General features: G+C 45.0%; 1 protein-coding gene across 2 annotated transcripts in view; it reads right to left on the bottom strand.

Moving 5' to 3' along the window:
• Positions 1–9,840: 9,840 nt before the first annotated feature.
• GOLIM4 (golgi integral membrane protein 4) overlaps positions 9,841–27,818 on the bottom strand; it is a 29,708-nt gene continuing 11,730 nt past the window's right edge. The window contains exons 2-16 of one of the 2 annotated variants that reach the window (XM_050308507.1): positions 27,439–27,513; positions 26,248–26,297; positions 25,468–25,521; positions 24,809–24,959; positions 23,408–23,490; positions 22,702–22,785; positions 19,102–19,269; positions 17,994–18,326; positions 16,546–16,784; positions 16,034–16,113; positions 15,536–15,648; positions 14,242–14,409; positions 13,778–13,846; positions 12,032–12,112; positions 9,841–11,696 (exon numbers count right to left, since the gene is read on the bottom strand). In XM_050308507.1, the coding sequence (XP_050164464.1) occupies positions 11,535–11,696; positions 12,032–12,112; positions 13,778–13,846; positions 14,242–14,409; positions 15,536–15,648; positions 16,034–16,113; positions 16,546–16,784; positions 17,994–18,326; positions 19,102–19,269; positions 22,702–22,785; positions 23,408–23,490; positions 24,809–24,959; positions 25,468–25,521; positions 26,248–26,297; positions 27,439–27,513 (1,910 nt within the window). In that variant the 3' untranslated portion in view covers positions 9,841–11,534. The remainder of the gene's footprint in view (positions 11,697–12,031; positions 12,113–13,777; positions 13,847–14,241; positions 14,410–15,535; positions 15,649–16,033; positions 16,114–16,545; positions 16,785–17,993; positions 18,327–19,101; positions 19,270–22,701; positions 22,786–23,407; positions 23,491–24,808; positions 24,960–25,467; positions 25,522–26,247; positions 26,298–27,438; positions 27,514–27,818) is intronic. The other variant, XM_050308508.1, reaches the window with a different exon arrangement.

The following is a 27,818-nucleotide window of genomic DNA, read 5'->3' as shown; positions in this document are numbered from 1 at the left end:
GGAAGGGCCTGGTGGAGGTCACCTCGTGGCATTGTTCAGGTTGGAACAGACCCTTCTGGAGGTCCCCTGGATCAGCCTCACCCAGGTAAGACCCTGCACCCAAAGGGGTTTCTTTGCCTAGATTGTTACCACCAACTGATGGCTCTCACAGATGTTTGAGGATCAGTGTCTGTTATTCCAGGGATCTGTGTTCATGGAACCTCTGTGTTAATGAGTGTGTTGGTGACATCTGTCCCAAGTGCAGCACCAGGCTGGGATTTGGGAGCAGCACTGAGGCAGAAATGTCACAGTAATCACAGACCCAGCTTTGCTCAGGTATCAGTGGATAAACAGAGCTTTCCACAACAGGTGTTTACCCAGCGTTTTTCCTGCATGGAATAGTGTCCAGTATAGCTTTTTCATCCACTCACCTGCCAGTGGGGATCAGGATATACAAGGAGAAACAGTCTCCTAGTCTGTTTTTGAGGGCTTTTGTTATTAAGTTTTTATTGTATAACACTGAGTCTATGCTGGTTTAATATTGCACAACATCTCAGCTAATTCACCTGTCCACACTTCCTAATCCTTTCACAATGAAGCAAATATTTTTTTTCCTTTCTTGAGAGATACCAGAAATCCCACTTAAAACACCCAGCAAAGCCAAACAGCAAAAAAAAAAAAAAAAACCACTTGTAAAATAAAATTGCTTGCAGTGACACTGAGGAAGCATTTCAAAGCAGGGAGACATATCCAGAGAGGTGACTCCAGCCAGCAAGCACTGTCTGCAGGAACAGTTTGAAACTATTTCCACGGTTTTTCTGCTCTTTTCTCTGACCTTTGGTTCAAGGCCATCTGTGCTGAGCAGCTGATTCTTGTGCTCTCTTGAGTGGCTGCTGTAAAGAGGCTCCAGTGTATCTAATGAGGACCAAAACCTGTTGGAAGAATACATTTTTAAACCTTCCCCCTTCCAGATAAAGTTGGATATAACTAATTTAGCCCCTGAAGGAACAAGTCTATTAGCCCTTTGACAGCTAATTTAATTCCTGCTAATTTATTGTGCTGGATGAGTTGGGAAAACAGATTCAAAAGCCTTTTGGAGGATAATAAGAAATCATCAAGGGGGAAAAAAAAAACACCATGGAAAAAGAAAATAGTTGAAGGATTAGGTAGAGAGAGCTGGAAGTGCCTGCCTGGCGTGGGTTGTGTGAGGAGGTTGGCAGCTTGAAGGGGGAGCTGAAGGCAAGTCTGGGGAGAGGATAAGGTGAAGAACTTGGCTTGAGGGAAAATACGTTCTGTTTTTAGTCTGGTTTGTCATCTCAAAGTTTTAGGAGTTCGTGCTTTTCACTGTCAGATAAAAAGTAGGGAGCAATGGTTAAATCTAGGTCTGTTTTTTTTTTTTCTTCCAGAACCTCAGGGATTTATGTAATTTATTTGATTTTTGTCTGTTGTTCCCATAGACCTTTATCTCTAGATAAGGCCACACAGTGCTGATTTGTGTAGATCCCCTGTTGGCTCTTGCTGACTCTGGAGCTGGCACTGTGCTCCCAAGTGACCAGCCAGCATCAAAACAAGTTATTTGGATGGGAATCTTTTCAAAAAGAGATAATTTATTGGCCCTTGCAGTGTTTCTGGTGTACAAGGAGAGGTAAAGGTTCTTCCACGGAGCTAAAGGAGTAGCAGAGCTGCTCCTCTTTGCAGGGCATGCTGCATATTAACCTGCATTGCCCCCAAATTCAGCCACTGTGAGGTGTTTTGCAGCACCACAGTTGCTGCCAATCTGATCTGATGACTGCCATGTGTTACCAATTTTCCTGCCACAAACCCAACCAGCAGCACTGCAGCTTCCTGCTCTGCTTGGGCCCTGCATCAGGACACAATTCAAGGCACGTGGGAGCCCTGCTCCCCTTTCCTTTTGAACCCTGTCAGGGGTTTCTCTGTGAGTTTTCAGGCAGGCTGTTTTCTCTCCCCGTGCCTCCTTTGAAGTGGAGTGATAACGTTGTTAGTGAGTAACTTGTCTGCAGGGAGCAGAACACCCAAAAATAACCCCCCAGTTTAGGGAGGTGTTGGCACAGCTCACTCAGTCGCTCCAGCATCGCTGCAGGTTTTGGTGGGATGAGCCCTGCGAGGTTTCCTGACACCTCCCAGTGGATTAAACACCGTGTGGGGATATCCCTGCCCCTGCTGATTCCCCAGCCCGTGGGTGTGATGGGAGAGGAGCAGGTCCAGGGGATGGAGGCAGCCCTGGAGAAGGCAGTTCCTTGCAGAGGCACAGCTGTCAGGGCTGACAGGTTGTTAGAGATTCATGCTCACTTATGAGCCATGAAATAAAGCTCATCTCCCCAGCAATTTACTGCTGTGCAGTCCCATTGATTTTTATGGGAGCTGCCTGGTGTTTCATAGCAGAGTGTAATTCTGCTCCTTTTCTCTTGGACATTTCCAATTTGCCTATCACTCACTTAATGGCTCAGTGAAGGGCCCACTGAGCTTTTTATAGTATTTAAATGGGAGACATTATCATGGCATGGATGCTTTAATACACTTGGGTATGAATCTTTAATACATTCTTATTGATCAGGTCCTTGTATGATAACAAAGTGCCACCCTTCCTGTTTACACAGGCAGAAAACTCAGGCACAGGAGGGAAAGTGATTGCAAATGTCATGCAGGATTTAGCACGTGGACTCAAACCCACTTATTCCAAATCACAGAATGGCCTGGGTTGGAAGAGGCCTTAAAGATCATGTCAAAGATCATGTCTGGGCAGGGACATGGGCAGGGACACCTTCCTCCAGACCAGGTGAACTCACAGCCCCATCCAACCTGGACTTGGACACTTCCAGGGATCCAGGGGCAGCCACAGCTCCTCTGGGCAAACTGTGCCAGGGCCTGCCCACCCTCACAGGGAAGAATTTTTCATAATCTCCCATCTAACCCCACCCTTTTTTTGGTTTGGATCCACTCCCCCTTGTCCTGTCACTCCAGGCCATTGTAAATAGTCTCTCTCCACCTTTCCTGTAGCTCCTTTGGGCACTGGAAGGACACAATTAGGTCACACCAAGACTTGGCTTCTCCAGGCTGAGCAATCCCAGTTTTCCCAGTCCTTCCTCATAGCAGAGGTGCTCTGTCCCTCCAATCACCCTCCTCTGGACAAAAATCTGGTGTCCTGACTCCCAGATTCTTTGAGAAGGTTTTTCCTGCTGTTGGGAGCTGTTGGATTTGTTGTGCTCAGGAGGAGCCTCCTGTCTCTGCCTCTCTGTTATTGGTCCCACAGAGCTCTGTTGGGGCTGGTGAGGTTTAATCCTGCTCTGCCCCAAGTCTTGATTTGCAGCTGGATGAAAATTACTGCAAAGCAGCTAAACCAGGTCCTAGAGTTTAAAAGGCCCTAAAGGCAGTTATTAATTTATGAGGTTAAATTGTTGGTAAGATGATGTGAGCGTGTGGAACCAGCTCTTGGGGTCATTAAAAAACAAGAACAGATTTATTGACTGATCAGATGTCAATGAGCTTCCCTTACAAGCGTGGACATTTTATCCTGTGAGGGAGTTAGAATGGGCAGGGAAGGTATCAGCCATTGCTAATACAATATTAACTAGAATTCCTCTCTACTTAATCCTCTTATTAGGTATTGCATTACTTGGGCTGTCAGTGGGTTTGCTGCCTGTTGGTGAGAGCGAGCAAGGGAGCAATCTGTGATTTTTGGAGAACGCTGTAAATGGTTTGTGTAAAGAGGGATGATGTAGCAATCCATTTGCAGTGATGCTTTGCAGGAGATGAAGCCCAAATGGGCCCAAATCTTGTGAGGAATGGGGGAAATTCACTCCAGGTTGACCATTTTATTTTAATATGTCAGCAGAAACAGGCAGGGAACTCCTGCAGGGTTCCCTGGAATGTGACCTGCTGGCAGCTGCTTTGGCTCTGGGCAACATTATCCCAAGGCAGCACCACCAGAAGGAAAAATACCACTTTATGAGGGCCAGGAAACAAAACTTGTGAAAACTGGAAAGATGCCTCTGTACTTTTACTGGAGATAAAATGCAAAGTGTAGCTGCTTGGGAACAGAGGAAGAGCCAGTGCAGAATGAGCAAGTGCTGTGGGACTGCATTTGCCTTAGAAAATGTTGATTTCCAAAAGAATCAGCAGCGTGTGAAAATAGTTCTGTGTTCACATGAACCAACTGAGCAGGGTGTGGGATTGTCCCCTAGGGGAAGAAAAAAGAAAAAAAGTTATTTTTATTTTATTTTTCCCCCCTGATGCTTAAAACAGAGTAAATTTGTGGTAGAGCTTAATCTGTGCACCTGTATGAAAAACACCACATCTATTTCTCACCAAAGAGGTTTAAAGGCAGCTTTCTGAAAAGCCAGGGCTCTTTGAAATATTCATGAATCTTTAGCAGTTTCCTGAGATACAGAGGAATGTCAAATAATCTCCTCTCCTTTTTCCACCCCGTTACATTTAACAGTTTGAGATGGGAAACCTTTGCTATCCAACAAGAGGGAAGTGCCCCCTTCCTGCCTCTCTTTGCCCCCCGTGGCACCCACTGTAATTGCTGTAATGCAGATGCTGCACTAACAGCGTGGGTTACAACACCTGCAGCTCCAGTTTGGAGTTTGGGTTAATTTAATGGTGACATTTCCTGCAAAAGGCTTCAATCCAAGAGGCTCAGTAAAGCAGTTTTACATGTAAGGGGAAGACCTGAGGGATCAGTGCCACTGGGGAGGATTCACATGAAGGGGAAACCCAGAACAGCTGTTAAAGGCAGGAAACCTCAATGGGATAAATAAAACAGGCTAAGGAAGGACAGAACTGTGCCCTGTGTTGCGTTTAGGGAGCTCTGTGCTGCTGAAGCGATGTGACATGAAGGTTTGGATGGGGAATGCAGCAGGCACTGAGGTAAATTGCAAATTTAATGATGTTTGCTGCGAGGACAAGCCCGGAGGGAATGTCTGACAGTGTGGAACCACCACCTACAATAACCTGTGAGCTGCTAATTACAGTGCAGTCCAAATCAATATGGAAATGGAGGCAGGCTGGAAGCTGTGGCATATTCTTTCCTCATACTTGCACTGAGTCCCTTTGCTTTGTAACAGAGCCCCCAAACAACCCTCAGGAGCTCTTTTTTGTTTGGGCTTTGGATACATCTCCTGATTGGGGTTCTGAGCCTCTAAACAAAAACACCAGTGAGAAACTCCTTGCTGAATAACCTCTCTATTTTGAAACTGAAGAAGGATAGATATCAGCTTGTCCAAATATTCTAATTTCCAAGATGCTTTCTCCAGAATAAATCTCGGTGTCTTTTCAGGAATAACGTGGTTTGCGGCTTTGCAGATTTGTCACTGTGAAATATAACACTTCTACAAAGACTCTCTTCAATCACAGCATCATTTTCGACAAATTTATTTTAAAACCCATCAAAATATTGATCTTGAGATGGGAAACATCTCAACACTTTTCATTATTGCACCACATCCCCTAATTTTGCAAGCAGATCGATCCACTAACACGGCCATAAAACAGGGAGGGGAACTATTCCCACATCTTCTGGGGCCTGTGGAAGCCCAAGGGGTGCAGTTGGCTCTTCTGTGCCACATAAAGTTACTGCTCCTCTGGTGGAAGAGCCCCGTGGGATGCAGATGTTCCTCAAGGACTAACTCGGGTTGCAGGAGATTCTGGAAACTCAGAACTGAGCTCATCGACGAGAATCTTGCCCAAGCTTCAGTAGATACAATCCTGCACAAACTAGTTCTTGAGGTAATAATCTATATTTCTGTACACCTGTGTCTTCATATCCATAAAATCCTAGGATGGTTTGGGTGGGAGGGGACCTGGAAATTCATCTCATTCCACCCCCTTAACATGGGCAGGGACAAAACCTGTGTCGTTTCAAGGGAACACAAAGTGCTCCATGGACACTGGAGCCAGGGAAATCTGCTGTCTTGGGGCTCATGTCCTTCATTCCTCTTCTTGCACAGTAACTGTGGTTATTTAACCAGTTCCTTCACTCCTGCTCCCTTCCACATTCCCTGATTCCTGGTGTTTTCCCAGCACTGTGGCTGGTGCTGAATTTCCTTGTCCTAGGGTTGGAAGGGACCCTAAATCTCATTTCATTTCCAAACCCCCTGCCATGGGCAGGGACACCTTCCACTAGCCCAGCTGCTCCAAACCCCATCCAACCTGGCCTTGGACACTTCCAGGGATGGGGCAGCCACAGCTTCTCTGGGCACCCTGTGCCAGGGCCTCCCCACCCTCACAGCCAACAATTCCTTCCATAATATCTAACCTAAATTTCCCCTTTTTCAATCTGTACCCATTATAATCCATTTTGTTAAGCCCTCTCAGCTTCAGGCATGGGAGCTGTTGCATTTCTCACCTGTCACAGCAGACGACAAAGAAAATTCCTGTAAATCCCTGTTAATATTCCACTGGAATATCTGCTGTGCTCAGGGCTCCTGCAACCAGGAGTATCTTACCCAGGGCTGACCTGGGCTTTTCACCACAATTACTGCTTTACAAAGATACTTTGCAGCTCCTGCTGGGAAAGATCGAGCTTTCTACAGGTCAGGGACAAACCACAGGTCTTGCCAATTCTCTTTGTCACCGGTGGGATTCACAAGGTCTGCGAATTAATTTCATAATCTCACTTTTACAGAACACTGACTATTTTCTTCTAACAATACCATTTGGTCGTTAATTAAGGATTCTATCTTTTCCAAAATGTTACCTAGAGCTTTTTTTCTTTTTTTCTTTTTTTTTTTTTTTTTTCCCTCGACATAAGGTCATGGAGAAAATTCCCTGCGAGGTTTAACCTTTCATTAAAGCTCACCTTTTTTTATCTGCTTCAATTCTGAGTTAAGCTCATAAGTGCACTAAAGGCAACTCTGTGACAGCTTTTCCAGCCTGTTAGCTCCGTGATGGGCATTCCCTGAAGGGGCTGTTACTGCAGCTTCCAGGGCACCAGGAGTGTGTCCAAGGCATTTTGTGCCCTGGTGGTCACGGATGTGGCTGACAGATGCAGCACTTCTGATGAAAAAAAAAAAACCATCCTGATAGTTTTGCCACCTCTGAAAGTTTGGCAGAGCATTAATTTGTGCAGTGGAAATGTAGATTTGGAGCTGAGGAAGCACGGGTGACATCAGAGGTGAGGCAAGGGAAGGTCAGGAGACTAAAACAGTGAGGGATCAGCCCCAGGGCAAAACTCTGCTGCAAAATATTTTTTTGAACTGATAAAACCATTTGCTGTGTGGTTGAAAACATGCAGGAGATACAGTTTTATATCGGTGCCTGTGATCAGAAGGCTCAGCAGGACTCTAGGGTTGAACTCAGGCCCAATCTGCTCTCTGTTCCCAGGTTTCCTCTCAAAAAGCTTGTTAAAATCCCCTGTGCTGCCTTCCCTCAGTGCCTTTCCCTAAGACAGGGTCTAACACTTCCATAAAATGATTCAAAGCAGCTTTGAGAATGAAAAGTTTATTACAGGGCAATGATTGTGTTTCAAGCAATCGCAGGTTATTGATGTCAATGCACCTTGAACTTCACTCGGTGCATTCCAGAATGTAGGAACATGTGAAGCTGTTACCAACCTCATCAGCTGACTGCAACAGAGCTGATAAATACCTTTAATACACTGAAATTCAGAGAAAACATTTTAAAAGACTTTATTAGTAGATGTGACAAAATCATTTTGTTCTTCATTCCCTTTAAATGTGACGATGATGAAAAATCATGAATAATTCTGCACTTGAGCCAGCAAGAACTGTGGAAGGGAAGGCTGTTTGAGGGCTGATGATGTGTCAGATGTACTGAAGGCAGCTCTTTATCTTGCTCTGGATGCACAGCTTTGGGCTTCTCATTCCCCTCACCCTGCAAAGATCCTGGCTGTAAAAATGCACATTTCTTTCATTTCTTTCTGGCTGGAGCAGAGGAAGAAGCTCCGTGTGCTCTGTAAACACGTTTTACGTGCTCAGACTTGAGTGGCCGAGTGAAGGTCGTTTAGAGCAGGGAGTGCCCCGAGGCTCCTTTGCCGGGAAAACCTGCGGCAAAAGTGGGTAAAACTTGTCAGGAGCTCTCTGTGCTCGGTGCCCAGGGCACCTGTGGGCTCTGCTCTGAACCACGGCCAGCTTGCTGTTGGCTTTTAAAGATAACACGGCAAGGAACAGCATTTCACTGAGCTGGGAGCCACAGCACTGGATCTGACCCGCTGGAGGATTTCCTGACCTGCAGAAGGAATTCCACTGACCTTTCAATTTACCATAGGCAGGATTGTCTCACGATGCCCAAGCAGGGCTTGAACTAGAAAGACTTTTCGAAGATGTCTCATGATCAAAAATTCATCACAGCCTCTAAATAAATTGCTGCAGTGACTAATTAACCCAATTACTAAACATGCTGCATTTCTGGTCTGAGTTTCATTGTGGGGTTTTGTTTTGTGTTTACTGGAGGCTGAGGCTTCTGTCTCACTGAGTGGCTCCCTCTGTGAGTTCTCAGCCAAGTCACTCCAACTTTCTTTCCTGAGCTGTCTGGAGCATGAACTTCCTTTCCATAAGCTGAGTTTTCCCATCGGTCTCACCCTGTTTTCTGAACTCTCTCCAGTGTTTTGATGAGTGGATGTCAGCCCTGGTTGTGGTGTGCCCACGGCTGACTTGTTGTTGCCGAATCCCAAAGTGACGTCACTTTTCCCTTTGAATTCCAGCTTTCACTGGAATTGGTGTATGACTCTCATTAGTCCTAAACCACAGTGTCATGCTGGGAGTCACACTCTGTGAGCTGGAAAACTGAGCCAGAGCATTTCCCTCTGCCGTTCGTTCCGTGTGCCAGGGCTGGAGCTGTGGGACATCCCCACTTTATTTCTAGGCCACACAAGCTCATTAATTTCTTGATTTAGCAAAGCATTTGGCATTCCCTGAATTCCAGGGATCCTCGGGCAGTGAGGACCTGGCATGTGGGTCCCCCTTCTCACCAGCAGCTCAAGCACCCAGTGGGCCCAGTGGGTCTGGCACGGAGTGACTTGTCAGGCACAGAGTTGGAATGACTTCAGGGGAAGCCCAGAGAGGGCAGCTGAGCAAATCCCCCCAGAGATTCTGCAAAAATATTGGAATTGGGGGTTGAGTCCTGCATCTCTGAGCTGCTGGCAGCGAGCAGAGCTGGCTGGGGAGAGTGGGAAAGCCCCACAGCTGATGGAGTAGTGGCCAAGGTGTACTGTGGATGTGCCACACAGGCTTTGAGCCTCATCTCTCACTCAGAAAGTTGATCTTCAGTCAGGTAACTGTTGCCTGCAGTGAACAGGCCCTTGATCAAGCACAGAACAGGCTCTTGGGAAGACTTTCTTGGCTGTTCACGTCTGATGTGCACTCACTGTGCTTGCTGAAGTGACCATCCCTGCGTGGGGAGCACGGGCTGGCCCAGCCCAGGGAGAGCCCTGACTTGCCCTGGGCAGGGTTTTGTCTCTCTTGCTGGAGCCACCTGTTATCCAAGTGGATGATACCCAACAGAACATCATCAGAGCTGCTTCATAAACCTGCTCTGTGCCCTGGGACCTGTGAGCAGCTCTTTGATTTCACCCCCGGCCAGCAAAGTGCTGAAGCAATTGGAGAGCAGCAAGGAGCAGCTTATTGTGAAGATGCTGTGCTGGGGGACAGTTTGTACCTGCAGGTGCCTCTGGAAGTGGCTTTCTCTGCACTGCAGACAGTCTGTTTTCCACATCTCCAGGGGCACTGCTGTATCCATTAACAAAAATGCTCCACTTCCCTGAAAATACCACGGTGGTTCACAGCTCCAGCTCTTTCCCTGCCTGTCCCTACCTGCTCTACTAAGATGGAATACAAACACCCCATTAGGAAAACTAACACAGAACCTCACACTTGTGCAAGATCAGTAACTATGTTCTAGTTTATTGACTGCAGTCAAGTTTTATTATGCCTCAAATAATTAAATACTGCAACCGTGACATTAAAAATACAGGCCAATTTACCAAAATAATTGTATTCTGAAGATTATGTACATATTATACATTTTACAGTCTCATGTAAACTTTTTTATACATAAGGTAAATCTTATTTATGGTAACTAGAAAACCCAAAAGACTTGCTGACAAAAATCTGCCTATGAAACGTAAGCACTGGGTTGGGGGACACGTAGGAAAATTGCAAAGAATGGAAACCAACTATAAAAATTAATATAATTGAGTTAGTAGAAAAATGAATTAAATTACATTCATATAAAAAGTTAAACTAAAAACATTGCTATGCATCATTATTTAAAAAAAAAAAAAAAGAAAAGAAAAGGGAAAACCCCCCCAATCCTTCGTTTTATATATTAACACCCACTTTGGGGAGCTCCCCTGGGCCTCATTTCCAGCAATGGGGCACAGCGTGGGAAATCCAGATTCCCATTCTCCTTTCACACATATTAAATAACTAGTGTCTGTACCAATACAAATATTGTATAGATTCATGCACTGGGATTATGTTCAGAGCCTACACCAAGGCACAGTTTTTGGGTTGTGTCCCCACCACCACCCTCAGGTTTCCACATGCAGTGCTGGAGGTGTTTTTGCTGGGCAAAACAACTTCTGTGGGGTTTGTCTCGGCTCTGATCCTCACACCGGGACAAACAGAAATCCTCCCAGCACGAGACTTTTCAAAAATAAATAAGTAAAAGAAGGCAAAAGTTCAACATCTTGCAGCAATCATGTCAGCTCAGTGACTCTCTGCAGGCTCCAGAGAACGTGGCACTGAGATGACATAATTATAGTTATCCAGTCAAATATTTCATACATTAACAAGGACAACGAAATCGTTGCTGCTGTAAAATCTCCATCCCTGGGACAGCTGTAGTGTTGGGATTTGGCATAATGGAGCTTCAAGTCTAAATTGGCTCCCAGCTCCTCCAGCACCCCCCCTAAATCTGCATGAGCTGCCAGGCAGTGCAGGTCACTGAGGTACCTGGGAATGCTCATTACGATAAATGCATAATTGAAGTGTATATAAACAGCTGCCCCAATTAACAGCTGTTAACCTGGCTGCATTCTGAAGGCTTGTACAGCTTGCATATTTTGTTCTGCACCTAGGAAAGGCCTGGTCCTGCAAACAGCTGGGCCTGTGCTTGTCCTCGTGAGGTTACAAGGAATAACCAGCCCTTAGCCAGGATAAATCCTGCCATGGAAGACAACGAGCTGGAGTGACTGAAGTCAGCTGGATTTAGGCACTAGGAATGTTCCTTCAGTGTTGAATGTGTCTGAAATTACACCAAACAACCCTGTCAGACCTGGACAAGGTGAAAGTGTATCCAAAATGGCCTCTGTAAACCATGCCCAGAATTAGAGAGAATTAAACCTTGAGGATGCCTGTTTATGTACAGCTGGAATAGAAAAGAAATCCTAATCTAGAGTATCAAAATACCATATTCATATAAACATATGAGCATCTAATAGAAAATTAAAAAGTGTAAAACACGAGATTTTTTTTTTTTTGAAATTAAATATCCTAAAAAAAGGTTCTTTAAAAAAAAAAAAAAAAACCAAAACATAACAGGAATTTGTGTCCTGAAAAAGAAAAATGCAGGGACTACATCTCCCCTCGTCTACGAGATTTTGCTGCAACAGCTCTGCCTTCCTCCTCTTCCTCCTCTTCTTCCTCCTCATAATTGTCTTCATGAACTTCTTTCTGGTTGTTCTCTTCTTGCATTTCTTGCTCTTGGTCTGCCCCTCTGTTATTCTTTTCATCTGCCTGATAGGGGAAAAAAAAAAGAACAGGAAAAATTACCCACAGATATTCAGTGCCAGTTCCCTTTTAGTTTATTTTAGGGCAGTGAAATAACTGTGAGCTGGAGCTGTGAGTGCTGATGGACAGGAACAGGAGAAGATTTTCCAAGGCCTCCAGGCAGCAAGAATTGCTGTGGAGGTGGAAGGATGAGCAAAAGGAAGCTGGGACAGCATGAAAATTTCGGGTCTATCTATGATTAAAGCAAGCTGCAGCAATTATGTAAGATCCCTGTGATGTGCTCACAGTTGTGTGCAGGGTTTGATCCTGTTCCCAGACCTGTGGGTTTGCCCAGGACTTACATTTTCCTCGTTTTCCCCGTATGGCTCCTCGGCGTTGTGTTCCAGTTCTCGTTTCTTCTCTTCAGTCAAATCTTCCTGGACCTACAAAGCACAGAGATGTTCTCTGTGGTTCCATTTCCTTTTAGAAAGTGGCCCGTGGCACAGCTGTGCACATTTTCACAGCACTGCTTTTGCAGGATGAAGGTTTTGAAGGAGGGAGGAGAGGGCGTGGAGAGGTTAAAGGAGGATAAAAATCCCACGAACACCCAACAATCAGCAAACTCACTCCCTCTGAGAGCATCTGACTTTCTTCTGCAACTCTCACAGACCCTCTCATCATCACCCCACACATTTAGCCTTCCATTCCATGCTTCAACTGTACATAGATATTACTTTCTCCTTGTGTTTCATAGTAGGAGTGTTGTGTCGTGATGCACCAAAAGAGCCATTACTGACACTCCCACCCCACCGTGGACTCCCAGAACTATTTCACTTCTGCCATGCAGTGCAGGTATTTAATGGTAACTCTGGCCAAGCTCTCCCAGAATTTGAGGGATCCTTCTGCTAACTGCTCCTGGAAACCAGAAAGGAGCAAGTGGGGCATTGGGAGCAAAGAACAATCTCTTCCAAGCTCTATCCTTGCAGAGAGCAGGTTATGCTGAATCTGCTTCCCAGATGTTGAGCTCTTGGATCTCTCACTTCTTTCTGTTCTGTCAGCACTCTCCCTCAACTCCATGTGCCACTTTCCCTGTTAGGTGCAAATATGAAAGAGGAATGCTTTTTGTAGTAAACCTGATTTTCTTTGGGAGGATCCTGTCATGCTGATCTGCTCCAAACAGTGTCCTGCAAGCTGGGTGAGATGCACCCATCACACCAGGACCACTCTGAGGGAAAGATTTCAGGAACAATGTGTAGTGTTTGAGTCAGCCTACTAAAGAAACTAATCCCCATTACTTTAGTACTTCCAGTAAGCACACTGGGCATAGTCCATGTACTAAATTGCTTCCTGTAAGCCAAAGAGGAGTTGCCAAAGCCAACCATTCCCCGTTCTTAAGGAGCTGGTTTGAGTAAGGAACAGCATTCTGAAGTGGTGAATGCTGAGTGCTTCCCAGCTAATCCAGACCAAGGGCTCTCCAGGAGGGAGTAAGGAGCAGCTGATTCCACTGCTCTTTGTACAGCAGCACTGTGTGTGGAGCAGAGAGCAGCAATGAGTCAGGTGGGTGTTGAGGGCCTGCAGGGTGGCTCCTGCCTGCACAACCAGCGTGACATCAACATATGAAAGCCAAAGTCCCTTCCCCTCCCTTGTTCACTGTGCTGTCAGCCTCCTGCCTGACTCCACCAACTGGAGGGCCTTACACAGCTTGGATTGCTCAGGAGGAGCACCAATAAATCAAAGTCAGAGCTAAAGAGTGAGTGAGTGGCCAAGGAAGCAGTTTGCCCAGAACAGCAGTGTGTGATTAGAGATTAATGAGGTTTTCTGCGACCTTGAGGTTTCCAGGAATTTTTTCTTGTGTTGTGAATGGCTTAATCTTTTCAATTATTGCCCAATTAACACTGTGTGGCGTGCAAGACTGATGGATTGCATGAGAAACCCTGAATGTATCCAGAAGGGGACAGCAGAGTAATAGCAAAGGCTTTCCAGGTTTGTTGAAGTCTGACAAGGTGATTTGGGTTCATGCTGCAGTTATAAAGGATGCCAAGGTTGAATGTTAATGGAGATGTGCTCTGCTACCTAAGTCCACATGTGCTTGAGGTCTGTGTTCTTACCTCCTCTTCCCCCTCATCCTGGTATTGTTCATCCACATTATCTTCCTGCTGGTCGGGGTTTCCTGCCATCTGCACAAAGATCACAGAACAAATTCAGTTCTAGTGCATTTCCACTAACTTTAGAAGACTGAAGATTAAAGCTTCTTGTTCTGGAACTAAAACTTCATGTAAGGCTGAAATAACAACAGTGGCATAAGAAGTTTGAGTTCCTTCATCAGCAGCAGTGAGAGCCTGGTTATGTGATTTAAAACTGCCCTCAACTGAAAAACAGCAGGATGATTATAAGAAAAATCCCTTCACAGAACACAGCAAGACCTTCCACACTAAGCAGAAAGGTAGTGGAATATTAACACCATTAAAGACCAAAACCATAACAATATAGATTGTCTCTGTCTGGAGGAATTTACAGCTTGACCAGGGTTGAAATGTGCAGCCCTGGGGGTTCCTCCTTTCCCTTTACTGACCACCAAGTGCTCTTCCATTCCTGGATGTCCTTGTTTCTCACTGGCTTCCTTGTGCTTTTCATCTTCATCTGGTAGGTTTTCTTCTCTCTCTTGCTCAGCTTCCTCGAATTCATCTTCTCCCTGATTGTTGGGGTCATCAGCAGGATTCACATCTTCCATGGCTGCCTTCTGTAATTTTCAGAAGTGAATGTTAAACATGTATTTTTAGCTCATGGTCAAATTCCATGCCCCTTGAAAGCTACACCAGCACGAGCTGTGCTAGAACCAGCTCCATCCCCACTGACACCAGCTGGAATCTCTGCAGGATCAGGGCTCCCTGGATCAAAGCACCTCAGCACTGGGCAGAGACTGAGCAGAGCTACAGGTGCCTGCCTGCTAAAAACCAGACTCAATCTGATGACCTGTTTCACAGAGGCTGTTGAACAACTTTTGTTTACTGGCTATCTGACAACTGGCAGTGCCTGATAAGGCCAGGTGAACAAAGATAAGGGTTTAAATGCTCCTGGCTCCAGAGAGCTGATGGGATCCTTCAGTATCAGACTGTCCTGCACTATTGACCTCGTCCATGTCTGTAATCAAACAAAACAACACTCACCTTTCCTCTTTGCCATCCAGAAAAGGGGCATTTTCTTTCTGCTTATCATCCAGTAAGGGCAGTTCTGTGTCTTCACAGCTAACAAGTTAAAGGTCCTCTGGAATTATTTACTATACACCTTAATCTGCTGAAGGGGAGTAAAGAAAACACCCTTGATGTTCCTCAGCAGCAGGTGAGATGGAGTCTGGAGGAAGGCACAGGACTGGCTGTGCTGCACCCAGGTCTCTGTGCAGTCACTTCAGTGCTCACCTCCATCCTCTTTCAAGACCTCACAGCTCTGCACTGACTCCAGCTGGTCTCAGTGGCTCTTGAGTTGGCTCTTACCCCTCTTAACTAACAACAGCATCAAAAACACCATCTCATCTCTTTTTGACTGACCACTCAGGTTATTTTTTTGAGGCCAAATTTACCTGTTCAAGTCCCAGCTAAGTCCAAATTCTTTATTCCACCTAAAGCACAGATCAAAGGAATGTGGAAATCAGCGATTTGCTTCCAACAAAGAAGCTTCTTTTTGATTTCCTCCCAAATCAATAAGGACAGCTTTAAATAGATTTTAGATGTTGTTTTAAACTGTCAAACCTGTCTCCCTAGCAGACCTCTCTTCATCTTATTTCTGTAACACACAATTATGTCAGACGAGACCTGTGGGTTCTCACTTCAGTAACGATTGCAATCCGCAGCATCTTAATTCATACTCACTGATTCATCAGCCTGCTGATTTTCTGCTTGATGTTCTGGTTCTTGCTGTTCATTTGCATTATTTTGATCATCATCTTCACCTTCATCCTGGTGCTGGTTGTCATGTTCGTAAGCTGAAAAATGTCTTAGGTTATTATTGTGTTACAGCAGATTTCACTTAGCCCCTTCCAACCCAAACCATTCCATGATTCTCTATAATTTAAAGAGATCAAACAAACCCATAGACAGAGCCAGGAATGTAATCAATATCCACAAAGCCCTACCCTAGGAGCTCAATCAAAAGGACACTTTTCCATTCAGGAATGTGAATATGATCTTTAGTAATTCCTCTATTCCACCCAGTCAGTTCAGTCAGGGTTATTTGAGCTTCTGGTTTCAAATTGCAAGTTTATGTTTCACCTGAATCCAAACTGCATATGAAATGAATATTAAAGTCTCCCATGCAAGGCAGCACACAGAGAACCTGTGAGTGTGGCAGGGACAGGAATCTTCCCTTACCTCCTTCCTCTTCCTGAATCCCTTGCTCTTCTTCCCCTTGTACGATATCCTGGTCCATGTTGTCATAATGAGCCTGTTGGCTGAGAACATTAAATGCCAAACATCATTTCAGTTTCAAAAAAGTGTGTTTCTGCTTTAATAAACAAACCCTCCACCTGCACCTCTGCCTCTCCCAGCACCTGCCAGAATGGGTTCCAATTTCACCTTCTATTGCCTGATGTCTTCTCACATCACCTTTCCTGAAATACTTTTGACAGAACAAAGACTTTCCTGTCCTGCCACACACACTCTGTGCCTGCATCTCTGTGTGGAGTTCACAGTCCTGATGGCTGTGGGTCAGGCAAAGAGCAAAGTCAGGTCCCTGAATTTTGGGAAACCAAACTTCCAGCTCTTCAAGGAATGATCTCCCAGGACCCCCCGGAAACCGCCCTCAGGGACAAGGGAGCAGAGCAGGACTGACACCACAAAACCTCAAGCACAGACCACGACAAATTCACATGGAGGAATTTAACCTGAGCTGGTTTTTGTAGAGTTTTTCCCCTTGTTCTGCCTGTTTGTGGAGCTGGAGCTCTTTCTCCTGGAGCTGCTGCTGCCTCAGGATCTGCCCTCGCAGCCTTTGCTGGTGCAGCGACTCCTGGTGCTGCCGGAGCTGCTTGGCCTCCTCTGCTCTCTGGGCTCCAAGGTGCTGCTGCTCCAGCTGCTGCTCATAAGCTGGTTTTTGTCTCTTTGGTACAGCTTTTGTTGGTGTTACCTGTCCAAGAAATGTGTTAGTCACAGATTAATCATCGTTTCAGTGGTCAGGAACAAGCAGGGAAAGACCTGTCTGGAGGGAAAACTGTGCAGATGGTTCGTGCAATAGGCAAAATTACAGCAAAATTATTTTAAGTCTTCTTGTCTTTGCTTAAAGTTTAAGTATTTTTTTTAACACAGGCTGGAAGTGTTGAGGTGTTTGTGGAACAAGAGGAGATCATTTGTTGAGGGATGCCAACCTCTCCTTTTCTCACACATCAATAATTTAAACCCTCCCAATATACTACCAGTCTAAGGAGGTTTTGATGGCTGACAAGACAGCAAATGTTTCCATTGATTTAGCTGGTAATCTCAGTGGGGGCTGCTTTTAACCTTGAGTGAGACTCTGTACATTTTTTACACTCAGCAATAACTTAACTCCAGTTTCACAGCTTAACCCACTGCTGCTGTTCTGCCCCACTGCACCTCTTCAGCAACAGCTTCTCATCACCCCAGAGTTACACAATTAATCTGGCAGCAGAGAGAGTGTTAACAAAGCCTAAGGTGAGGCCAGTAAAATACATTTTCCACTGGAGATCCAATCTGGAATGCAAATCCAGGATTTGCTGGTTTTATTTAGAGCTGCACAGAGCACGACTGGCTGTTGCTGAGCACTGATTTCCCCTGGCTGTTCCATCATGCTCACCTGGCAGTTAAAATTTCCTGTCAAATGATGATGAGCATTTAGATGGCAAAGTGTTTGCAGAAGGCAGGTTTGTCTGACAAGGAAACACGCTCCAATTTGCTGAGATGCATCAAATTAGCAGAGCAGGACATCTCTCCATCACAGTGCTGAAGATAAGCCCCATTCTCACCTGCTGTGTCCTTCACCACGGGCCTCGGATTTAAAGCAGGAGACAGGATTCAGTCTGCTGCTCTTTTTTATCCATCTGCTGCTTTTTATCAGCAGAATTAATGTTCATTAAGACTTGGCCAGCACTGCAGTACGAGCGTGCTCAAGTTGAGCCTGAATCCTGTGCATCCAAGTGCTTTGAATCCCAAATTTTCTATGAATATGACAGTAATTTTATCCAAAAAGCAGGGAGTGCTCTGAATCCCAAGCTTTCTATAAACATGACATTGGTTTTACCTACAAATAGGTGAGTGCAATACAGGGCCAGCAATGATAAGAGCAGCCTCACTGAAGCAGCAAATCTGAAGAGCTCCATACCTCTGACTGGAGGTGATCACCCAACATGTTGGTTTCTTCTTCTTTCTGCTCCTGCTTTTTCCATTCATGCTCTTCTGGGACTTGATCCTGCTCCTCCCCTAAGTGCTCAGGCTGACCTGCCTGCTCCATTTCTTCCTCCTGAAGTTCCTTTCTGCGTTCTTCTTCAGCTTGATCAGCACGTTGCTCAACATCCTCTCCAGCCTCTTGTTGCTCCTGAATATTCAGCTCTTTGGGATGCTGGCCCTCCTTAGCCCTTCCCTGGAGATGGAAGGGCTCAGCCCTGTCTGCTTGTCCCTGGGTATTTATTTCTCCCCTCTCTTTCAGCTTCTCATTCTGCAAAACATACACAGGATTATGTGTGTACAGGGTATTGGGGATTTTTTTAGTTTCAAGAGAGCCAAGGACAGATATAGATCCTTTATCCTGGAGCACTGAACCTGCTGTCAGGAGGGCCAAGGTTTGGAACAAGCTACTGTTGAAGTGGAACAAAAACTCTTACAATCCTACAAAGCAAACTCAGTATTTTAGAGACACATTTCAGGGGTGGCCTTGGCAGCGCTGGGTTAACAGCTGGACTGATGATCTCAAAGTGCTTTTCCAACCTGAATGATTCCGTGATTTTTACTTCCTGTGTGTTCTGCCATCTGAGAATTCTTGTAAAACAAAGACACAACTGACTTTGTAACTTCTGGACTTCACGTTTTCTTGTTGAACACTGGAGCGTGTGCCAGTTTTCAAGACACTGACCTTAATGCGCCACTGGAACTTTATAAACCACAATTCCTTCACCACTTGCTCAAGCTTTTCTCTAACACATGAGGCATCTAAAATTTTATAGACCACTTTTTCAGAAAGTTAAAACTTTTAGCAATTTCTTAAAACAGCTAAAATACACTTATATAAAAGACACAAATACACTTCAAACTGCCTTACAGTCACATGAGAAAAGGGCACCATGAATGCATTTTTATCAATAAGATCAAACCCTTCCTCACTGCTTTACTCAAGATCTGACAAATAAAAACACACTTTCTAACAGACTTTTAGCACAGGTTTTGCTGGGTAAGAACCATTTCTGTGGTGTCTGAAGCCATTCAGTGCTTCCTACCTCCTGATGCTCCTGAGCCACCGCTCCCTGGTGCTCCGGGAGGTCGCTGTGGGGGGACAGTCCCCGCACCTCAGGCTGCTCATTCCCCCCTTCCAACCTCTCAGGCTGTTGGAAACTCGGTATTTTTTTGAGGGTGTCCTTCAGCTGTTTGTATTCCTCCACCTGGGACTAAAGCCAACATGTTAATTACAGTCTGTCTAAATTAATTTCTCGACAAAAAGTAGTTGCCTTGGTGTAAACTTGCTGGCAGGACAATGTGGTGGAAAGGTTGGATATTCCAGGGAGGAGAAGGGACAGGAGTTTTAAAACAGGTTTTATCTCCACACACTGGATAACACTGATTGATCAGGATCTTTTCAGCCAAAGTGCACATGCATACGAAGTGTATTAGAAACACCTCTGTGGGACAGAGAGGAAGATTTGGTTTATTCATGCCAAGCAGAAGTGTCACAAGGGGATGATGCAGTTTTCCTGGCAGCCTAAAGCAAAGGAAATTGAGAGCACCACAACTTCTCCTTTGCTGGCAGTAAGAAGTGCAGCTCTTCCAGAAACAGTAGTTTTAAAGTACATAGATGTCATGAAAATGCCAAATCCTCAACCCTTAGACAGGTGTCCCACAAGACAACAGCCAGCATACAGAACTGAGGCAAAGAAAGTCATAGCACACCACTGGTGAGGAGCAAGGGGGAAAAATGAAAAGAAGTAGAAGGAAAATGTAAATTTCTAAAGTCTTCCTGAAATGCAAGGGTAAAATGTTGTAATTTGATTTGCTGTTGAACTTCATGCAAGATCAGGGTACTTTCAAAAGGCTTTAAAGAAAATCCAGATGGGTTGGGACACCAGTTCTTGGCTCTGCAGCAGATGCACAAGAAAGATTGTCAATGGAATAGATTTTTGGGATGGGCAGGATGTATAAAAGCTGCCCAGCATGTACAAAAGGTGGTGCCCCACCAGAGGGTTTCTCTGCTGCTTCTGTGATGGTGGTGGGTGTGTTTGCCACCAGCTTGAAATCAGAGGTGCATTTACTAAACCTTTACAAAATTCAGGTTAAAACCTGTCTGGTTCCCCCTGGGTGTGCTCTGTGATATCCCAGCACTGCTGGAGCAGCACAGGTAGGAAGCCTTTGGTGCACAACACCCACCCAAAACAACACCCACAGTGCTCCAGGCTGGCATGGGGCAGCACAGCCCAGCTCTGAAGGCAGACACACCCCAAAGCATCTCCAAAAGCCTCTGCTAAAACAGACAGGCCTAAAAGCAAAGCAGAGTGCACAGTCATTCTTGTCATTCCAGAGGGATACTTCTGCTTCCTGATTAACTGCTGGAGAGGCCAATAAGAAATTGTAGGGGAAAAAGTAAGAGTTGCTGAATGTAAGACTAAAACACGGGTCTTTGACTTTTTTTTTTTCCCTCCACTTGCTGACCATGCAGAGAGAGAGGAACATGCTGGGATGTGTTGGAATGAGTCCAGAGGAAGCCACGGAGATGCTCCAAGGGCTGCAGCCCCTCTGCTCTGGGGCCAGGCTGGGAGAGTTGGGGGGGTTCACCTGGAGAAGAGGAGGATCCAGGCAGACCTGAGAGCCCCTTCCAGGGCCTAAAGGGGGATTACAAGAAGGCTGGAGAGGGACTTTTCACAAGGGCATGGAGGAACAGGATGAGGGGGAATGGCCTTGAGCTGCAGAAGGGCAGGGTTAGATTAGATATTAAGGATTAATTCTTCCCTGGGAGGGTGGGCAGGCCCTTGGCACAGGTTGCCCAGAGAAGCTGTGGCTGCCCCTGGATCCCTGGAAGTGTCCAAGGCCAGGTTGGACAGGGCTTGGAGCACCCTGGGCTGGTGGAAGGTGTCCTATGGCAGGGGGATGGAATGAGATGAGTGTTAAGATCCCTTCCAACCCACACCATTCCATGTTTCTGTGATATTTAATCAGTGCACGTCCAGATGAGAACTCAAGTACTCTGTTCAACTGCTGAGTCACTAAACTGAACATTCTGATTCAAGGCCGCAGCTTAAAAGGCAGGAAACAGGGTTTATTAAAATAAATAATTAATCAGTCTGGCTGTGAAAAAGCACAAAGACCACAATGCTTTAAAGATTCAGGTCACAAACTCTTTAGTGCAGTATTGACTGCTGGTATTCAGTGTCTACAACACACGTAGGAACGGAGGAATCACTTCTGGAGCCATGAAATAATCCCTTGGGAACTTTCTGCAGCCGGTTTTGCAACGGTGCAAAATACCCTCTGCTCTGAAAGCGTGGGCAAGACCCTCCTCTTGAAGGAAAGGTTCTCCATAGGCCAAATGCCACATCCTGACTGCAGACAGAAAGGCTTTGTGTGGCACAGGTTTTCTAATGAAAGGACTGAATCAAAGCCAGGAGAAGTATATGGAGCTTCCCTTCGGATTTGGTGAGCCTTAAATCAGCCCCTGCCTCTGCCCCTGTGGAATTTCAGATGTTGGCAAGCACATACCAAGTAGCAAATGTGGCCAGTGGGAGAAGAACTTAAAATGAGCTGTCAGCATGTTTTAGTACTGGAGATTAGGGTTCTTCAGATATTCGAAGAGGGAATTTTCTGATCTTTCCCTATTTTTTTGAATATCTACACGTATTGACATGCACAACAAGGAGAGCTGGGGATAAAAAAAAAAGAAGATCCAGTGCTTTTAATGCTGGTAATGATTTTGTGGACCATGAAAATGCTTAAATGAGGAAAATCAATCAGGAATAAAAGTAAATTCACGCTGCCTAACTGCCTTTCCCTCTGATCATTCACCAACAGTCTTCCTCTGCTCCAGCATTACTCCTGCTTGCAGATTCCCTGCAGTCCACACAGCTTGTACTGGCACAGCTGACTGAGCCTGCAACAGTTTGTGCTTCATGGATAGTTCCCTTGAAAATGACATTTAAGAAGTATAATGCTGCTGCTTTTGTTTTCTAAATTAATTTCAGTTCCACCTGGAGTTCAGAAGGGAAATATATATTATTCCTCCATACATATTCTGCTGCTGCACTCATGTCCATCGCCCAGAGAAGCTGTGGCTGTCCCATCCCTGGAAGTGCCCAAGGCCAGGTTGGAGGGGGCTTGGAGCAATCTGGGCTAGTGGAAGGTGTCCCTGCCCATGGCAGGGGGTGGGATGAGATGATCTTTAAGGTCCCTTCCAACCCAAAGCATTCTGGGGTTCTGTGAAAGCCTTGTAGACATTCCAGTCACACACAGGAAGAGATTTTATACCAGCAGCCAGGTCTTTGTAAGTGATAAATGTGAACATCAGAGTGTGGGATGTTCAACCAACAGGAGTTTTATCAGAGAAGGCAGAGGAAGAAAGGTATTGACAGCTGCCATGGAAGCAGAGATACTCTGGTTATGGGTAACACATGCACTCCTGGGCCTGCAATAATGGAGCTTGCTTTATTTTCTGACAGCCCTGTGAATTGTTGCAGCTTCTTAAGAGCAACCCTTGAACTCATGCACTTCCCTGTGAGTGCAGCACAGTGCCAGTGAAATCCCAACATGCCAAAGGCCACATGCACCACACTGCAGTGAACCAGGAAAAAGAGAGTTTGAGGAAGCTGAGAGCCAGGAGAAGCTGCTTTCCTTCTGACCTGAGCAGCAGCTAGTGCACTCTTGTGGTCTTCCAGTGTCACCACAAGCTGGTTGTGCTGGGACAGCAAGTTCTTATGCTGTTGCTACACAAAAAGAAGAACATCACACGTTTCACATCAAGTTCATAAAGGTAAATGAGGGAGGCTGAGGGGTTTTGAAGCAGGAAGAGAATTCAATTCGTTTTGAAAGGAAAAATCCCCAGCTGGAATGACAGCACTTATTTATTTAACATGGAATGCATATTAAACAGACAGAGGAAGCGAGCACACCAGGGGAAGGGAATGTGGAGGCCAGGATTTGTGTAGTTTAAAATAAAATTAAAAGCTGGGGTAGATGCTGATGAATGTTTTAAAGGAATAGAGCTGGAAAACTTTAGGCATTGAGCTTTGCCAAAACTCAGTTCTTAACTCGCAAAATCCAATTCCTGATTGTAAATTCTATACTTCATTGTTGTGGGGTTTTGTTTGTCTGGTTTTTTAGGTTTGTTTGTTTGGGTTTTTTTTGGTTTTTTGGGTTTTTTTAATGAACATTTACCTTAAGTGCAGGTGGCCAAAGACAAGAAATCCAGTCCAGCCACATTCATTCCTCTCCTTTTGGCCACACAACAGAAAGCACAAGTTTTCAGCACAGCCTAATTCTGGCTTGTGAAAACTTGGGAAACCCTTTTTCCTGACGTTGGAAGTTCCCCTTGGATTCAAAGCCTACCTTGACATCCTGCAGCTGGGTGTGGATGTCTTGGTGAGCTTTCCTCAACTGCCTGTTCTCCTCCCGTAAGTTGTACAGGGACTCTGGTGAAAAGAAATGACACACAGAATGTTAATGCAGATTTTAAACCTGCTCAGGTTTATAACACCAGGCTAAGCACCACAATTAAGAGTGTAGCACAATCTCCATTAAATCCCACACAATTGGTGCAGTGAAAATTAATTAGAATAACGGTATGGTTTGTTTTTGTTACGTCTCTCTCCCAAGCCCTATGAAAACCAATTTTCAAGCAGAAAGTTGTAACATTTGGTTAAATTTTATATCAGTGCAGTCGGTCTGCATCTGGAACTCTGCATCACTGCTCCCGCTGGGCACTGCAGATGGCAAAATTCCTTATGGAAACTTGAATCTTTGAAAGGCAGAGAGGAAGGAACACTCCTCTCTCTTTCCCCACATCCCATTTGGTGAGTGAGAATTTTCTGTGGTAGGACCAGGCTACTCCTTTGGAAGGGATGCCCAGACGACCAGAATGCTTAAAAAGCTTCAGGGACCAGGGAGAGGGGCTTGTATTCCCACTATTTACATGATATTGATGTGGAATGTTGTGAGCAGACACGGGCAAGTTGTTCCCACACTGCAGGCTGCAGCCCAGCTCAGCCCAGCTCGCTGTGTGGCTGTGCTGCCAAGGCAGAGCTCATAAACAAAAAATCCTGCAAAAGCCCCTGCAGACAAAGCTGCAGACAGCTCCAAAACCAACTCCTGAGTTAGTGACACATGGCAGAGCCTGGCTGAGTGCCCTGGTGGGGACAGCCCCATCCTTTTGTTCTGTGGAAGTGTGTAATGAGGATTGAAGGGGCCTGAAAATTGCCAAGAATCTCTTCAACAGGGAACTGGATGCCAAGAGTAAAACATGAATTCATCATCCAGGTATTCAGGTGTTTCAGGGGAGCTGATACACAGAGGGGAAAACGAGGTCTAAAATGCATATAAAGTCACTTCATAAAGAGGCACAATTAAATCTCTGATAGAAGTGGCAAATATTCTTAGATTCCATATCAATTACAGAAAAAGAATAAAGAGGCAAACCTATTTTTCCAGGTTCATACAAGTCTTAGAAGTAAAAATGAAAGACTGGCTAAACAGCCTCTGACACTTGACAGGCTTTTAAGTGCTGAGTTTCTTACTCTTTCTCTAACCCAGACACAAACACAAAGCACATGTGAATAGATTTCAGAAAGAAGCCACAGACAACCATCAGTAAAATGCAACTTAGCAGGAGGCAGAAGATGCATGAGTGACCTGTGAGTGAGAACAGAGAAAATGCCTCCCTCACCTCACACAAAACACAATGGCAAACAAACACACAACTTAAGGGGACAGCCGGACACAGGTTAGATTTACCCTTCAGCTTGGAGATCTCCTGCTCCTTCTCCTGCTGCAGCTGCAAGTACCTCTCCTTGTGAACACTGAATGTCCTGCTAAACTCTTCTCCTTGTTTTCGGTGATCTTCCTCAAGGTCAGCGTGCTGCTTCTTCAATTCTTCGTGTTGACTCTGCAAACACCGAGTTGGGACAGTGGAGCAGTTCTGCATCTGCAGATCTGGCTAATATTGTCTTTGGCAATTTGTTTAATGAGCAGAGATGAATGGGAAGCTTTCACAACAGGGAGGTTATTATTCCAAGCATGCACATTGAAGCTCCCCTCAAACACAGAATGATCTCTGTGATGAGCAGGGTCCTGTTCCAGGGCTCTGTCACCTCGGCCCACACTGCACTGTCCCTTTGGGAGCTGCTGAACGTGTCTAAGAAAATCCTCACATGCCAAACGATGGGAGGGCTGATAAGTTCATTATTCCCTACAATAATTGAATTCTGATAAGATTAAATTACCCCCCTGGAAAGCCTGACTGGGAAGCACTGCAGGAAATCATCTTTTAAGGGTACTGTTGAGAGAGGAAGGTGTCCTGACATTCTAGAACGAACCAGAACCCAGCAGGGCCGTGTCCCCCCAGTATAACCAGTTTGACAGGACACTGGTGTCCTGCTGCCCCAGGTACCCACCTTCAGCATCTGGTGTTGGACACTCAGAGCGCTGTATCTGCTGTTGGAGTCTTGCTGTAAAGCACAAACACTCGTGTCAAACAGAACCACGCTGACATTCCTCTAAATTCCATTCAGTCAGTTATTTAGGAGTCACCAGATAAGGGATGTAACTCCCCAGGAAACAAATTCACCCTCCCTCTTGCTCTGGAGCAGAGCAGGCACACACACTTTGCACTTACTGCAGCAACAACTTATTTTAACTTACATTACTCAGCTCACAAACTGCTCCCCAGTTTCAACATGAAATAGCCATAAAATCCTAATTTACTCGCTTTATAAAGAGTTCCCTACAGGTCTCTGGGTCCTCTGCCAGATACAGTTTTCCTTCTGGCACTTGGTATATAAAACAAAGTTCCTTGATGTTTTTATACTTCCCAGTTCAAAGACCACGTGTTAGAAAGCTGTCACTGTGCTTTTCCCTGTGGACTAAGCTGCAAAAAGATTTCCAACACCTTCTCATGCCCCTTCCCCCTTAAATATAAGAACATTATGTTTGAACTACCATAATATAAATAGGAGGATATTTTCTAAATTAATTTTCTGGAGAGATATTAAGTATCTCCTACTACAGCTCCAATAATTAGGAATTGGAGAGCACTTATGCATGCAGAGTAGACTGGGATAAGTGAGAGCTCTTTCAATTAGTATTTTGCAAGACCTCTTCCTTTGAACAGTTATAATTGCAAAGCATTTCCTTTCTCAGCTATTAAAAACTTGCACTAGGAAAAGATGACTTACCCTTCCTTTATTTAGTGTTTCCTGTGCTTCTAGTTTATAAACAAGAAAATCTGCAACATAAAAAGGGAAAGTACTGATGAAAAAAAAGAACAGGAAGATAACAATCTGTGTTTAAATAATTTGACTGCTGCATGATGCAAATTCTCTTAAGAGCTGAATACTTGTGCAGATACAATTTTCTTAAAAAGATCTTAAAAAAATGAAGAATTTAACAAAATGCTGAACTTATCTCGGTTAAAAGGTATCACAGTTTCATAAAATGTTTTCATTTAAAAGTTTCACATCTTGGTGTGACGTGGAGGGGGTGGAGGCTCAAGACTCTGGATGGGCCCATGAGCATCATTCAAAAGGAAAAGGACATTTACAAATTGTGTATTCTTGGAAATGAGAAAACATTCCCTGGTTTGTTTCTTTATCCCCTTTTTAGGGTTTGAAAATGCTGCCTTGCCCTTGGATAGCAACAGGACGGTTCTACACTAGATGGCACCAGAAACCCACCGAGAACCTCACGGTGAGAATCATTCCTTACTCCTTTTCATCTCTGCTAAAGCAGCATTTTAATTCAGCACCCGAGCCCTCAGTTTTAGGAAGAACAGAGGCTTTAACTCTGAAAATTGAGGTGAATTTGAAACAACGAAAGAGTGAGCAAACTGTGGAGGATTGAATCCTGCTGAACTTCCACAGGGGGCAGAGTGTAAGAAATACAATTTGTGCCAACGTTTCCCCCTCACACACCCCCCTGGAACTCAGTTTTAATCAGGAAAATGTATGTGAGCATGTGTTTACCCTTAAGCACGTGGAAAAGTACTGATTCAGAGTCTAATTTCCCAGTGATGGCATGCAGGAAGAGATCCCATGTTTTTGGTACAAGTTTTGAATGTCTGGCATGCCAGAACAGGATTTCCACATGCCCACACTCCACATGCATGTTAGGGTTATGCACAGGGATATAAATATATTCTCTGTCTATATTGTGTCATGTTGCAGAGATCTCTAAACAGTACTAAAAAGATGATTACTTTTAAAAATATCTGATTTTAAAAAAATAAATAAATAAGAACTACTAAAAAGACCAGCACAGCTCTGCCAAGGGGGTCCTGCTAATGTGTTACTCAACTCATTTAAAACGGAACAAAGAGCATTTGGAGTTAATAATCAAGTTAAATGCCAAAGTGAAAAGCACGGTTTTACCTTCTTTTGCTTTCTTATGTTCGAGCCTTTCCTTCTGTAATGACTTTTCTAATCTTGACCTGTGCTCATAGACAACTGAAAAGAGAAATTTGGTACAGGATTCATTTAAAAAGTGACACGTGCAAACACCACCACCCACCCCCAACACACCCAGGGAGCTTTGGCACAGAACACACCAGGAAAATACAAGTGGAATGAGGTCAGGGGATAAAGGGCTGTGGGGATCATCTGGGACGTGTTTTATTGCATGTTTTATTGATCCTCAATCCTGAGTGCATAGACATGGCTGTGATAACCAGGTAAGTGTTTTGTTCATGGAGACAGTCAGCTGTGGTGGAGCTCCATGAAAGCTACCAAAATCCCCTTCCTAAAGCTACCAA

Source organism: Myiozetetes cayanensis, unplaced genomic scaffold (genome assembly GCF_022539395.1).
Source record: "Myiozetetes cayanensis isolate MyiCay16 unplaced genomic scaffold, myiCay2020 scf13, whole genome shotgun sequence".
Classification (NCBI taxonomy): domain Eukaryota; kingdom Metazoa; phylum Chordata; class Aves; order Passeriformes; family Tyrannidae; genus Myiozetetes; species Myiozetetes cayanensis.
Note: the sequence above shows the minus strand (reverse complement) of the source record. Positions and strands in the feature narration are given on the sequence as shown.